Source organism: Elephas maximus, chromosome 14, assembly GCF_024166365.1.
Source record: "Elephas maximus indicus isolate mEleMax1 chromosome 14, mEleMax1 primary haplotype, whole genome shotgun sequence".
NCBI lineage: Eukaryota > Metazoa > Chordata > Mammalia > Proboscidea > Elephantidae > Elephas > Elephas maximus.
In genome coordinates this window covers 49,503,937-49,518,866 of record NC_064832.1, presented here as the reverse complement: position 1 = coordinate 49,518,866, position 14,930 = coordinate 49,503,937, and the positions used below count along the sequence as shown (strand labels likewise).

The 14,930-nt window shown below is 36.0% G+C and overlaps 1 protein-coding gene across 2 annotated transcripts in view; it reads left to right on the top strand.

Moving 5' to 3' along the window:
* Window positions 1-14,930, top strand: part of DIAPH3 (diaphanous related formin 3) — a 581,238-nt gene that overhangs the window by 163,409 nt on the left and 402,899 nt on the right. For both annotated transcript variants that reach the window (XM_049853087.1, XM_049853086.1), the window contains one exon: window positions 707-837. In XM_049853087.1, coding sequence (XP_049709044.1) covers window positions 707-837 — 131 coding nt within the window. The remainder of the gene's footprint in view (window positions 1-706; window positions 838-14,930) is intronic.

Here is a 14,930-nt window from a genome sequence, read left to right as displayed (position 1 = left end):
CAAAACTCCCATGGGAAAACTAATCGTATAGTGGTTTTCTATCATTTCATCATCCGGCCTCTATGTGTGTCTTTTGCCTTTTTCTCTGCCACCCCTGAAGTACCCTAGTCTCTCTCTTTTTCTCTCTCACACACACACAGAAATACCATTGATTAATTTTTAGAAATGGTACCTTTGTAGGATCCCATAGATTAGTGTTGCTAAACTTACCAAATAAAAATACAAGATGCCCAGGAAAATTTGAATTCCAGATATACTAAAACATTATTTTTGTTTCTCTGTTACATTTTGGTCTGGAAGATACTCTTTTCTAATTCTTTGCCTCTTTTGACTCTTAACTCACCTTTTACTTGTTATTCAGGCTTCCCTGATCTGCTTTGCCAAGTGTGGTTTTCATCCTTAGAGTTCCCTTGCAACCGTATTTTAGAAATTAGACTGGTTTTCCAAGACATTTTGTATTTGCAGAAGTAATTTTTAAAAAATTTGCAGACCTTTTGATGTTATATTGCTGTCTTTTGTGGATACCATGGATTGTGAGTTGATAGATTTATAGGCAGAAATAAGAAAATCATCCTCCCAAAATAATATTACTTATAGTAATTGTGTACAGCATTTAAAAATGAAAGGTGAGATTAACTATTATTATTTTGATGAATAATCTTTACTTTTCATAAACTAAGAAAATTTTTTTTGATTTATTTTAAAGGGAAGTCTTAAGAGTAGCCGACAGATCGCCCCTCAGGAATTCATCCATGAACTGAAAATGGCATCTGCAGATGAGAGACTTGTCACATGCCTCGAGTCTCTCCGAGTGTCTTTGACCAGTAACCCTGTCAGGTAATTCACCTATTGGAACACCGTTTGGGCATGTTACTGAATTTAACAGATGTCATCAATCTGTTGTTTTTATTTAATATTTCCCTCAGGCCAACTTTAAATAAAAAGCTGGTCTACCTCAACAACTTCTCAAGGTAAAAATTGAATACATAATATTTATATGCACGAAGAAATATAGTCTCAATAGTAACTTTAAAAAAAAATTGTTTTTAAGTGGTGCATAGCTCATGGACTTTTAAAAAACTCGTTCTTTTATTTTTTTTTCTTAGATCTTTAAAAAACTTAAAGTTTTTTTTTTTAGAAGAGAGAAATCATGATCAGAAACTATCAATTTAATGTGGTTGAGTTTCATTCTGAATTTTGGCATTGTAGATATTCTTTTTGGTTCTTGCTTGACATAGCAAGAAAAAAAAAAGCCATTGATTAATTTTTAGAAATGGTGCCTTTGTAGGAGCCCATAGATTAGTGTTGCTGGACTTAGCAAATAAAAATACAAGATGCCCAGGGAAGTTTGAATTCCAGGTATACTCACACTAAAAAAAATTCATCTTTATCAGACATCTAAATTTAACTATATTTTATCTGGCAACACTACCATTGAATGTTTCTATAAATCAGTTTTCAAGCTTTTGGAGTGGGTTTAAATTTTGATACCTTTGAGAAATAAATATGTAAGAAATTTAAAAATCAATATAACTATATTTTGATAAACTAGCATATTTAAACTTGTGAGATTATTGGATGGTAGGAGACAGACATTAAAAAATCCCAACGAGATGTACCTGAAGTATATCATGTATGTTAATTGTAGTACCTGAATGGATGAGGTTGAATCTATTCAGAGGCTATATGCTAACCTTGAATTAAGGAGATGGCTAAACCAATTACTCTGGAAAAAATTCAGTCTGGAAGTATCATTATGAAATATTCGAGCAGTGATAGAATATTGGGGAAGTATAAGAGACTAAGGTAGATCAGCTTTGGCTTCTTATTGAGTAATAAATGAATATTTATTTATGCTTACTAACATGTATAAATGTGTATGTATATATATTCTGAGGGTTAGAATGGCATGCTATAATTGAATGAATGTTATAAAATGATCTCTTTGACATCTCTCAGGTTAATAATTTTTTTGGATGTTTTTCACATTTGGCTATAGTATGAAAAAATCCTTGATAGTACAAGTTTTTTTTTTTTTTTTTCTAAGTTTCTGTCTACTGAGACAGGAAAGTGAGTGAGGTTTGACTAAGGAATATGAACAGTAAACAAAGACCCTGTAATATATTTAAATTTTTTTTTTTTTGGTGCCACTTTCAGTCTGTTTTCTAGACTCTAAACTAGTGGTCGGGCATGAGAACTGGGATTCATATGTCTTATTTACCTCCCTTTACCAGACACAGTGCTTAGCACATATTTTATCTTGAAGTTTTAATTTTCGCCTTCTTAAGTCTTACCGGTTCTGGGTTTTTTTAAGTCTTACCTAGGCTGTTGTTAGAAATTAAGATTGGACCACGGCATGCATTTAATTACTTATTTATCAGTTATAAGTGAAAAGCTTTGATTTCCAATTTAATTTGTACATGTAAAGTGTAGTCATTCCAAAAATATTGATTCAGCACTTGCTATTTTCCAAGTACTATCTGAGGTGTGTGGCTTGAGTAAATAGCAAAGCAGATCCAGGCTCTGTCTCTGTGGAGTTTAAAATGTAGGAAGCATGTATTTTGGGGTAGAATGGGGAGCTAGCTCACATTCATTTCTGAGTTTATCTGGCAGCCACTGGCCACTGGAAATATCATTTATTGTTTTTCAACATAATTAGCAGTGGTCCCTTCCTTTACCTTTTGTGTTTCAGGTTTTGAGTAGATGAATATGATAACAAAGGAAAATTAAAGTGTTTTATGTTAAGTATAAAGGTATTTATTTTACAATGGATAGGATTATTTATTGTGATGTTACTTAAAAACACTGAGAAATGATACCATATGTCTTTTTCATTTGAAAGAAAGAGAAGTGAGAAGATACCGTAGAGAGTTTCTTTGCCCAGTGCTCCCGATAGAGGAATGACTTAGCTGGGGAGGTAAAGCTTCAGGTTATGGAAATGATCAAATCTTTGTAGTTTTTTTTGCCATTAGTTATGATGTGTCTGCTGGTAAAGTCAGTTTTTCATATATTCTTGTTTATGTACAATATGTGACTAAATTTTAGGGGGGAAGAAGTTCTAATTTTTGTAAGCTTTTGAGGTCATTGTTAGAGCTGTGATATCATTGAGTAAATCAGAGTAAAAAGCCTTTAAAATTCATGAATAGAAATGAAAAATAAACAAGTGAGCTGAGCAATGCTGGTTTGGGATCAGGATTTATTTAAATCAAAAATTTTAGGAAAAACCATAAGCAACAAAAAGTTAGCTATTTTTTCCCATAGGATGTGCAATATTTTTGGAGTCATCCATCAGCTTTGGAAACTCTGCCTAGCAATTATGACCATGTTAACCTTTTACTATCAAGATCATGAATTATATGAAATTATATGAAAAACAGTTCACAAAGTTTTTTTTTTTTTTTGGTAATAAGATTTATTGGTTATCCAGTATTCTTGGGGAGTGTTTTGAGTAAAAGGTACAGTTGCTGTATGTCTTCTTTTTTTTTTTTCTGCTCCTTTAACAGATATACTACAAGTGGGTGGCTTTAACAAACACATTTATTTTCTTACAGTTTAGGAGGATAGAAGTCCGGCTCTAGGGGAAGGCTTCCTCTCTCTGTAGCTTCTAAGGGAAGGTCCAATTTTTTTTTTTTTTATTAACTTTTATTAAGCTTCAAGTGAACGTTTACAAATCCAATCAGTCTGTCACATATAAGTTTACATACATCTTACTCCGTACTCCCACTTGCTCTTCCCCTATTGAGTCAGCCCTTTCAGTCTCTCCTTTCGTGACAATTTTCCCAGCTTCCCTCTCTCTCTATCCTCCCATCCCCCCTCCAGACAAGAGTTGCCAACACACTCTCAAGTGTCCACCTGATATAATTAGCTCACTCTTCATCAGCGTCTCTCTCCCCCCCGCTGACCAGTCCCTTTCATGTCTGATGAGTTGTCTTCGGGGATGGTTCCTGTCCTGTGCCGACAGAAGGTCTGGGGAGGATGGCCGCCGGGATTCCTCTAGTCTCAGTCAGACCATTAAGTATGGTCTTTTTATGAGAATTTGGGGTCTGCATCCCACTGATCTCCTGTTCCCTCAGGAGTTCTCTGTTGTGCTCCCTGTCAGGGCAGTCATCGATTGTGGCCGGGCACCAACTAGTTCTTCTGGTCTCAGGATGATGTAGGTCTCTGGTTCATGTGGCCCTTTCTGTCTCTTGGGCTCTTAGTTGTCGTGTGACCTTGGTGTTCTTCATTTTCCTTTGCTCCAGGTGGGTTGAGACCAACTGATGCATCTTAGATGGCCGCTCCTTAGCATTTAAGACCCCAGACGCCACATTTCAAAGTGGGATGCCGAATGTTTTCATAATAGAATTATTTTGCCAATTGACTTAGAAGTCCCCTCAAACCATGTTCCCCAGACCCTCGCCCCTGCTCTGCTGACCTTTGAAGCATTCATTTTATCCCAGAAACTTCTTTGCTTTTGGTCCAGTCCAATTGAGCTGACCGGGAAGGTCCAATTTTTAATGCATATGTTAATATAAGTACATGTTTCATTTATTCTTTTTTCCTATTAATAATATGTTTTAATTTATTTTTATGCCCATGATATGTTTTGGAATTTTAGATTAGGCAGGCCTGAGATGTAAACATTTTTAAAAATTAGTTCTAGGTTTAAAAAATTTAAGAATTAACAATCTATATAGATTTCGAGTGGTATTAACTGGGATAATTTCTGAAATGGGCAAGAGAAGTAAAGGTTTTACTAGGTGACTTACATTCTTATATTTCTTTTTTCTTTTCTTTCTTTCTCTATCTCTTTTTGATAATGATCCCAGGGAAGTAAGTAATGGCAGGTAGCTTTCTATGTTTTATTTCTTGTGTTGTTCAGTACAGTAGCCACTAGCCACTTGTGGCTTTTAAAATTTAATTTACTAAAATTAAATGAAATAAAAAATTTAGTTTCTCAGTTACACTAGCAACATTTCAAGTGCTCAATAGCCACACGTGGGTAGTGACTTACTATATTAGATGGCACAGATATAGACTATTTTTGTCATCACAAAAAAATTGTATTAGGTAGTTCTGCTTAAACATCTTAGTTCTTTTATGTGGCCACTCACTTCAACAATATTAACTGTAGATTATTATGTTCTCTATGAAAGACCTGGTGATCTGCTTCTGTAAAGATTACAACAGAGAAAACACTGTGAGGCAGTTCTGCTCTGTCACATGGGGTTACCATGAGTCAGAATACACTCGATGGCACCCAACAACATTTATCCAGGAATATGAGAGTATGCAGTGGAAGTAAACTCTGAAAGAGTAACGATTATTTTTTAAAAAACTTCAAGAATGAGTAAACATTCATATCAATGGAGTCTTGAGAAAAGAAAAGAGTGATCTGCGGGAGGTTACCTGGGTAGGTTAAAAATAAGGGGCTGGGCTTTGTACGTGCTATTAAGGAACAGAAAAGGAATGTCTGACAGGCAGTGCTACGGCGTTTGATCATTGGTGGGCTTCCTTGTGGATGCTTGTAGCTGGGAAGAGGGGACGAATCAGCAGTGTGGTATATCATGGAAATCAGAAACCTCCCCTTTGGTAGATTAAAAAATTAGTGGGATGCATAACATTTTTATATTTTTTTATCAGAATTTTCTTCAGAGATATGTTTACTTTTTTTACCTTTAATCTCTTAGAAGTATTTTTTTCATGGTTGTTTCCAAAAGAAGTCAGAAAGTGTAAGGTAGAATTTTAAGGTTCTTCCTTACCTCTTGATTTAAATACTATCATACATCTTAGTATATGCCTTTTATTATTTTTGTCTAAATTATCATTCAGGATCCATAACTTTTATGGTACTTAATATTGATTATTAAATAAATAGTTGTTGAAAATGCCCTCTATTTTTAGGCCATTTTGCTGTCCTTTCCAAAAGCAGTTTAAATGAATGAAAAATTAATGAAACATGCCTTGAAAGAAAATAACTATTAATGCTTTCAAATAAATACTAAACTAGCTGGATGTGTTTAAAGGGCAAGCCACTACTTTCTAGGGCTTTCACAGGTCTTCCAACCTGGCGCCATTGTTCCAGTAGATGCTTTAGAAGACTGAAAGTTCACCAAATGGTAGAGGCTTTCCTTTTGAGGAGCCCTGTTGGCGTAGTAGTTAAGAGCTTGGCTGCTAACCAAAAGTTTGGCAGTTTGAATCCAGTAGCAGCTCCTTTGAAACCCTATAGGGCAGTTCTATTCTGTGCTATAGGGTCGCTATGAGTTGGAATTGATATGATGGCAACAGGTTTGTTTTTTTGTTTTTTTTCTCTTTTGACTGCTGTCATTCACACTGTAGCTTTGATTTAGCTTATAAATGTATTAAGATGTGTCGTAATTATTTGGTTTCAAAATTAACTTTACCTGTGTCTTAAAAGTTTTGATTTGGAATGTAGGATTAACAATAAAAGTAAACACTTTGAAAATATTGTAATTTGTTTTCAAAAAGAAATACATACTCTGTGTACATGGTGAAGAAGAGCTGTTCAACTCAATCTATATTTGACCTGAATTGTCCTAGAATTGTGAAGTATTCCCAATCTCTTCATAAGAAAAATATACATATTGCTCCCAGTCTATTTAGAATAAATTATAAATTGCTTGTTGAACTGCCAAGCTTGTTAAGAGCTCATGCTGCTAACCAAAAGGTCAGCAGTTCAAATCTACCAGCTGCTTCTTGGAAACCCTATGGGCAGTTCTACTCTGTCCTATAGATCACTATGAGTTGGAAGCGACTCAGCAGCAACAGATTTGTTTCTTGTTTTGTGGTTTTATCAATATTTAAAGTCAGCTACAGTGTAACATAGGGCCCAAAATCTTCATTTGTAAAAAGAATAGTTTGATATTCAAGCATAAAAAGGCAGATATATGACTGAAGACTATCTGGAAAGATCAATTTACTGTTTAAAAGACAGCAACAAAACAGAGTTAACACTGTAACAACTTTGGAGAAATACTATTAAGCTTATACAGTTCCTTATGATATAAAGATGAAATATAAGAAAATCCCCTTATATTTTTAATGATAGTCATCTGTTTCTGGAAATATGAACCTTATGCCTTCAAGGCTATAACAGCTATCGGTAAGAAGTTATGTATTGAATATTTTGGTTTCTTTGGCAAACACAAATATTTTACAGGAAGCTAAATTATTGAACTGCAGCAGCTCAGTCCTCTGATTATTACTATTCTACATACAAAAAACTTGATGTGGTTTATTCCTTAGACTTGTATTTTAGCCTTGTTACTGTGTCTTAGAGTATTGCTAGGTGAAGTAAGCAACAAATTTAAAAAACGATGATCTTTGTCTTAGTATTCCCTGACATATCTATAAATAAAGAAAAGGAGGCTTAATACAAAGGGAGGCATAACACTGGCCAAGGAAGAAGTTTAAATTTTTATGTTTCAGGAAACCTTGTACAGGAAAATCCAGTTTTATCATGCATATTAGCCAGGAATTTTTAGTCGTTTTGTTGTTGTATTAGTTGCTCTGGAGTTGGCTCTGACTCTTGGTGACCTTATGTATAACAAACAAAATGTTGCCTGGTCCTACGCCGTCTTCATGGTGGTTGATAAGTTGGAGCCCATAAAGCCATCCTAACCCAACCCATTGCCGTGGAGTTGATTCCAGCTCATAGCGACCCTATAGGATGGAGTAGCACTGCCCCATAGAGTTTTTAAGTCTGTAATCTTTCCAGAAGCAGGCTGCCGTATCTTTCTCCCACAGAGTGGCTGGTGGGTTCAAACCAATGACCTTTCATTTAGCAGCTGAGTGCTTTAACATTGCCACCAGGGTTCCTTTCGGATAGTATTCTATTGTGATCCATATGATTGTCATTGGCTAGTTTTCATGAGTGTATCTCTGGACCTTTCATCCTAGTCTGTATTAGCCTGGAAGCTCTGCTGAAACTTGTCCACCACGAATATGAGTGGACATGGACTACCCTGCAGGTATTTGAAATCCTGGTGGCATAGCTTGCTGTATCATAGTAACATGCTGTTTTGTTGTATGGGCAATATATGTCAGAAAGAAACAGATACAGTTTATTACAACTTCTGTCATATATTAAAGTCATAAAAGAGGACAGAAAAGAATCATGCGAATTAACATTAGAACCATTGAGGTCACCTTGAGTGCCCTGCAGAGCAAAATAGAAGTTAGGGTCATTTGAGCAGATGTCCTATGGAACTTTCTTCAGTGATGAAATTGTTCTGTGTCTATGTTGTTCAATACATAGCCACTAACCACATATAACTCTTGAGTACCTGAAATGTTGTAGTGCGACGGAAGAATTGAACTTTAATTTAAACTTCAATAGCCACATGTGGCTGGTGGCTACTCTATTGGACAGCACTGTTTTGTAAATCAGAAATTGATGTAATTTTCCTTGTGTATTTATTTTGAGCCTGTGCATTGTTGGGTCTCTGTTTTCTGTATGCACGGCTGCCCTGTCCACCATGCTGTGAATTTCTGGGGAGAGGGACAAAGTATTATGTTGTTGTGGAACCTTAATATGGGACCAGAAGAGATGATTAGAATGCAGGTTAAATTCATTTGAATGGTAACAAAAGAATACGAAAATTAAAGCATGGAATAAAATGAAATACATGAATGTGTTCTGCCCATTTTGAAAGTGTTTTGAGTGTCTGTGCACCACCCTGGTGGAAAACCAGACAGCTGCAAAGGCTTCTCCCTGTCCTCAATATGCTGAGCTTCTGTTTGGAGAGAAACATCTACTGTACTTTAAAGAATAGATAATACTACCAACTCTTACCTAGTTAAGTCCTTAAGTACATGGTATGGATAATATGCCAGTAAAATATAACTGAGTATTTATCCATTCAACAAGTATTCCAAGGAGCTGTGCTAGGTGATAGAGTAAACAAGAGACATAAGGTCTTTACCTTCTTTTATCTTACTGTGTAGTTGGAGAGAGAGACCTAGAAAACAAGTAAATAAATAAATAAAACAATTGGTAGCATTACTTCAGTAAAGGAAAAAATAAATAAGGGATTGAGAGAGTAATGGATAGTTTGTTTTTTAAATTTGTATTGTGCTTTAAGTGAAAGTTTACAAATCAAGTCAATCTTTCATATAAAGATTTATATACACATTGCCATATACTCCTAGTTTCTCTCCCCCTAATGAGACAGCACCCTCCTTCTCTCTACTCTGTATTCCCGTATCCATTCAGCTAGCTCCTGTTCCCCTCTGCCTTCTCATCTCCCCTCCAAACAGGAGCTGCCCACATAGTCTCAAGTGTCTACTTGAGCCAAGAAGCTCGCTCCTCACCAGTATCATTTTCTATCTTATAGTCCAGTCCAATCCCTGTTTGAAGAGTTGGCTTTGGGAATGGTTCCATACTTGCGCTAACAAAAGATTTGGGGACCGGGACCTCTGAGGTCCTTCTAGTCTCGGTCAGACCATTAAATCTGGTCTTTTTATGAGAATTTGAGGTCTGCATCCCACTGCGATGGAAAGCTTTTTGATGCAGGCTGGTCAGAGATTTTTCTGAGTTGGTGAGGTTTTTAAAAAAAAAAAAAAAAATTATTAGTTTTTGTTGTTATTTTAGAATATGTATAGTAGAACACACACCAATTTAAGTTTCTTCATGTACAGTTTAGTGACATGGATGAGTTGGTGAAGTTTAAGACAAAGAACTAGTTAAGATAACTGTGGGCAGTGGTGGTGGACCTGGAAGCATCCTGGGCAGGAGGCACAGCATGTGCAGAGACCCCGAGGTGAGGGAAACATTATGTCAGGAAGGTAGAGAGAGGAAGGTAGACTCCCAGAAGGCCCTAGAGATGTCCAAGAGGTGGGCAGGGGCCAAATTGTGAGGGGCATTAAAAGTCATGGTAAAGAAATTAGATTTTATTCTAAATATAGTAGGAGGCTATTGAAGAGTTTTAAGCAGGAAATGACAAATTCTGATTTACTTTTTTAAAAGGATCACTCCTGCTGCTGTGGGAAGAGTGGATTGGAGAGGGGTGAGAGTGTACAAGGAGATCAGATAAGCTATGGTAGTATCCCACAGGAGAGACGAGGGTACTGGGATGAGAACTGTGGCAGTGGTGAGGAGAGGAATGGGAGATTTTACAGATTAACTCTAGGCAGAAACTCTACCACTCGTAGGAAGTGTTGATGAGTTGGATACAGGGTGTGAATGAAAGGGAGGAATCAAGAATTCACACCTAGGTTTTTTATTTCAGCAATGAGTGGATAGTTGTGCTGGTATATGGGGTGTTTGTTGTTACTGGTTTGATGCATTTTTGGGAAGAAAATAAAAATTCATTTGCAACATATTAAGTTTGATGTGTCTGTGAGTTTTCACAGTTAGAGACATCAAACAAGCAGCTGGATTTGGAGTCTGGAACCCAGAGGAGAAACCTGGCCTTGAGATACGTATTTCTTGTTTATATATGGATTGTATGTAAAGCCCTAAGAATTGATGAGATTACTGGGGAGGATGTAAAGATATAGAAGAGTAACCAGAACAAGTCCTGAGGAACTCCAGCATTTATATGTGGCTGGGCAAGTGAGAAGGAGCCAGAAAAGCAGACTGAGGGGTGACCTGTGAGGAGCAGGAGAACCTGGAAAGGCTGGCTTCATAAAACATAAGAGAGAAGGCCTTCAAAAGAAAAGAGTGGCAAACCATAAAGAATGCTACTGAGATGTGGGGCAAGCTATTACTGTTGTAATTGGCAAGATGAGGGTTGTTGGCAACCTTTGAGAAAAGCAATTTTTGGAGTCTTGGCGGCAGCAGTCAGGTAGAAGTGAGTCTGAATGAATGGATGGCGAAGTGCTGTTCATACTTGTGATAAAATTATATGAGACCTTTTGCTGTAAAAGAGAGGAGAGAAATGGGCAGTCAGGAACTGGAACCCAGTGAGCAACAGAAGAAGCAAATTAATGAAGATTCTAAGAAGGAAACTCGAATTAGCCCTTGAAAAGTGAAATTATTTCAGTCATTACAGAGGAGGTAGTTCTGTGGAGGGGAGTATTACGAATGAAGACACAGCAGTAATACTGAATTTTATAGACTTAAGGCCAGATTATGGATTTAATAATTAAGTTTATGGTCTGAGCTGACTAGTATTGGACAGTAGTGACAAGTATTTAGGGTGGGAACAGATGATGGAAGGTGACCGTGATTTCTCTTTCCCCATATATGAGTTGACAAATTAATCTAAATTTTAAAATGAATAATTCAGTTAATGCTTTCATGAACTAATGATGTGTTTGATTTGATACTAAGAAACCTACTGATATTTAAAATGTTTCAAACTGAATATTCCCTTTCCTACAGTATGTTTCTTTTAATAAAACCCGTTACCCTCGAGTTGATTCCAACTCGTAGCGACCCTATAGTGATTCTGTATAACAGAGTAGAACTGCCCCAAGGAGTTTCCAAGGGGCACCTGGTAAATTCAAACTGCCGACCATTTGGTTAGCAGCAGTAGCTCTTAACCACTATGCCATCAGGGTTTCCGTTTCTTTTAACAGCGACCTCAAATTTTGATTAGAGTACATACTAGTATGTATTATTTGAAATCCATAGTTCTCTTACTAAATTTTCATTGGTAGATCAAGAATTAATGTTCCTCTTATAGGAGCTCTGTTTTACATTATTGCTGTTAATCTAGTTTTCTTTTCATTTTATTTGTGAGTAATAATCATAGACATTTTACTGAGAATACATTTCTCTAGATATTTTATGCCTTGCAATATGTTACAGTTAAAAAGGGACTAGGAGAAATGACTGTAAGTTTGTTACTTTACTCATCTAATACCAGGGGGTGAATAAATGATGTTTTAAATACATAATTTTTATACTTGTTTTCCAGACAATATACTTATTAATATTTTGAAGTTTGGTAGATTTTACAACCAGAACATTATTTAGTTTCTGAATTCCTGGTCTGGTTCTGTAATTTAGTATAATTTTTGTGTATAGGCCATTGAATGAGATGTGGGTGTGTGTTTGTTTTACCCTCCAGGACATGCTAATTGCTTTGTACTCTCCCTCACAAGTGTTCAAGTGTTTAGTCACCTTGCTAAGGGTAAGTGAAAATGAAAGCTCAAAATAAGCTATAATTATATTCAGCATTGGTAATATATTACTCTGACAGAAGAATGTAAATTGGATCTGGATATTATACTGTATTAAAGCTGGCCTTCTAAGTTCAAGGTATGAAATTTGTTACTTTGTCACTCGTGACCAGTGATATGTATATACATTTTTTCCTCTTCAAGACACTTCTTATATTGATTTTTAGCAAAGTAACTTTGTGTTTCCCTGGGCATTCATGTATGATAATTCCATTGGGTAATTAAAAATAAATACTTTTCTTATTACAAAATAATATAAGTTCATGATAGGAAAATAAATAATACCCAAAAGCAAAATAAAAAGATGTATAATGTCATCTACTTAGCTGGTCTCTGTCACTTCTTGGGTTGAAATATGTGTGTGTGTGTATGTGTGTGTCTCTCATGTGTCTACTGAAGAAGCCTTCTCTAATGAAATTGGTTGGTTATTTGAAAAAGATAGTCAAAGCAGGAAGTTATAAAATAAGTGATTCACACATATGTAAATATTTTTTTTGATTCAAAACAAAAACATTCATTCTTTGTGACTTTTTCTTTGAGTAGACAAAAGCTGGTTTTGGTGTTTTAAACTGAAACAAGAACATAGAGGCTCTTGGGAAAATAATGGGTACAGAATTACTCCTTTTTTTAAAAAAAGGTTTCAGTTATATCTCCCAGTAACTTAGTTTTTGTGTCCATCTACTTTTATAGCAATTTTATAATATAGTTTTATTTATTTTATTGTTGTTGTTAAGAATATACACAGTAAAACATATACCAATTCAACAGTTTCTATATGTACCATTTAGTGACAGTGATTACTTTCTTTGAGTGGTATAACCATTTTCACCTTACAGCAAAATTTTTAATAATTCATCCCTTTAAACTTTTGCAAAGCATTCTGTTGTACATAGGGTCACTGTGACTCGGAACTGACTCGACAGCATCTAACAGCAACAACAAAAGCATTAGACTTAGTTTTCATAGAAACACCAATTCCTTTCCCAATAATATTTTATCTGTTTATGCAGCATTAATTAAATTATATAGTTATAATAATAAACACAACTGGCATAAACAGATTTGGAAACAAGCCCAACTGATTCGTGGTGGGAGCAGAAGCATGTGGGCATTTTAGAGAGAAGAACATTAGCTCCAAATGTGCATTATGCCAAGGTCATGGAAGCTCTGTAAACCTCCACACTCCCTGAGGGACTGAATTACTGGGCTGAGGTTCTGTGGGGACCATGCTCTCGGGGAGCATCTAGTTCAATTGGCATAACGTAGTTTATAAAGAAAATGTTCTATATTCTACTTTGATGAGTTGCGTCTGGGGCCTTAAAAGCCTATGAGTGGCCATCTAAGATACTCCATTGGTCTCACTCCTTCAGGAGCAAGGGAGAATGAAGAAAACTAAAGACTCAAGGGAAAGATTAGTCAAAGGACTAACGGATTACAGCTACCATGACCTCCAACAGACTGAGTCCAGTACAACTAGATGGTGCCTGGCTATCACCACTGACTGCTCTGACAGGGATCACAATAGAGGGTCCCAGACAGAGCTGGAGAAAAATGTAGAACAAAATCTTAACTCACAAAAAAAGAGCAGTCTTACTGGCCTGACAGATACTGGAGAAACCCCGAGAGTATGGCCCCTGGACACCCTTTTAGCTCAGTAATGAAGTCATTCCTGAGGTTCACCCTTCAGCCAAAGATTAGACAGGCTCATAAGACAAAATGAGACTGAAGGAACACAGGAGCCCAGGGGCAAGGACTAGAAGGCAGGAGGAGATATGAAAGCTGGTAATGGGGAACCCAAGGCCAAGAAGGGAGAGTGTTGACATGTTGTAAGGTTATTAACCCATGTCATAAAACAGTATGTGTAGTAATTGTTTAATGAGAAGCTAGTTTGTTCTATAAACCTTCATCTAAAGTACAATAAAAAAAAAAAAAAGAAAAAAATGTTCATTATGCCATAGGCATTATTCAGTGTTTCACATGAGGTTGGAAAACAGCTAGTAAGTGAGTGACATAGTTGGGTAAGGGTTGATTAATAATATGTTTGTTTAGTTACACTTACATACACATATTTTCTATATGTGATCAAAAGCATATTTTTGAACAAAAATAGAAAATATGACATATACCATTTTTGCTTTTTAAACTTAATGAATATATTGTGAGCATCTTTCCAAATCAAATTGTAGGCTAAGCTTTCTTTGAATTGAGAAGTACTATTTCCTGTAGGGATTTTTCTTTAGCCTCTGGCTAGGTTAGGTGGCCATCTCACCTACTTCTTTGACATCCTTTGCTCACTTTTGTCATAGTGTACATTTTTCACACTATTTTAATTATTTATTGGTCTCTTCCTGTGTCTCTTTCTCACCACCCATTGTCAATAGGAGGTGCTCCTACAAGAAGGTTAAGCCAAATTAGTACCTTTGTTCATGCTGTTTTTCTTTCTTAAAAGACTCATTTAATGTATCTGGACCAATTTCAGGTCCTACATCCTTTGTCAATTTCTTAACTCCAGCATCTAATCACTAGATTCTGTTGTCAGTCGTTATCTCAAGGGCTTTAGTCTCCTAATAAGTATTGCCTCTGACTTCTTAATCGTTAGTCTGTCCCTTTCTGTTGATTTTTTTCCCATATCATGGAAATGTTCAGATTTCGCCCATTTTAAAAACTCTTTATCTCTTATTGTTTACTTTCTCTATTCTTTTCACCCCTTTCACTGCCAGTTCTCCTGCAATCAGAATTTCACTCCCTATTTTTTTATTGATTATAAACTGCTCTCGAAGTCACTTCTGTTGTTCTTTTTT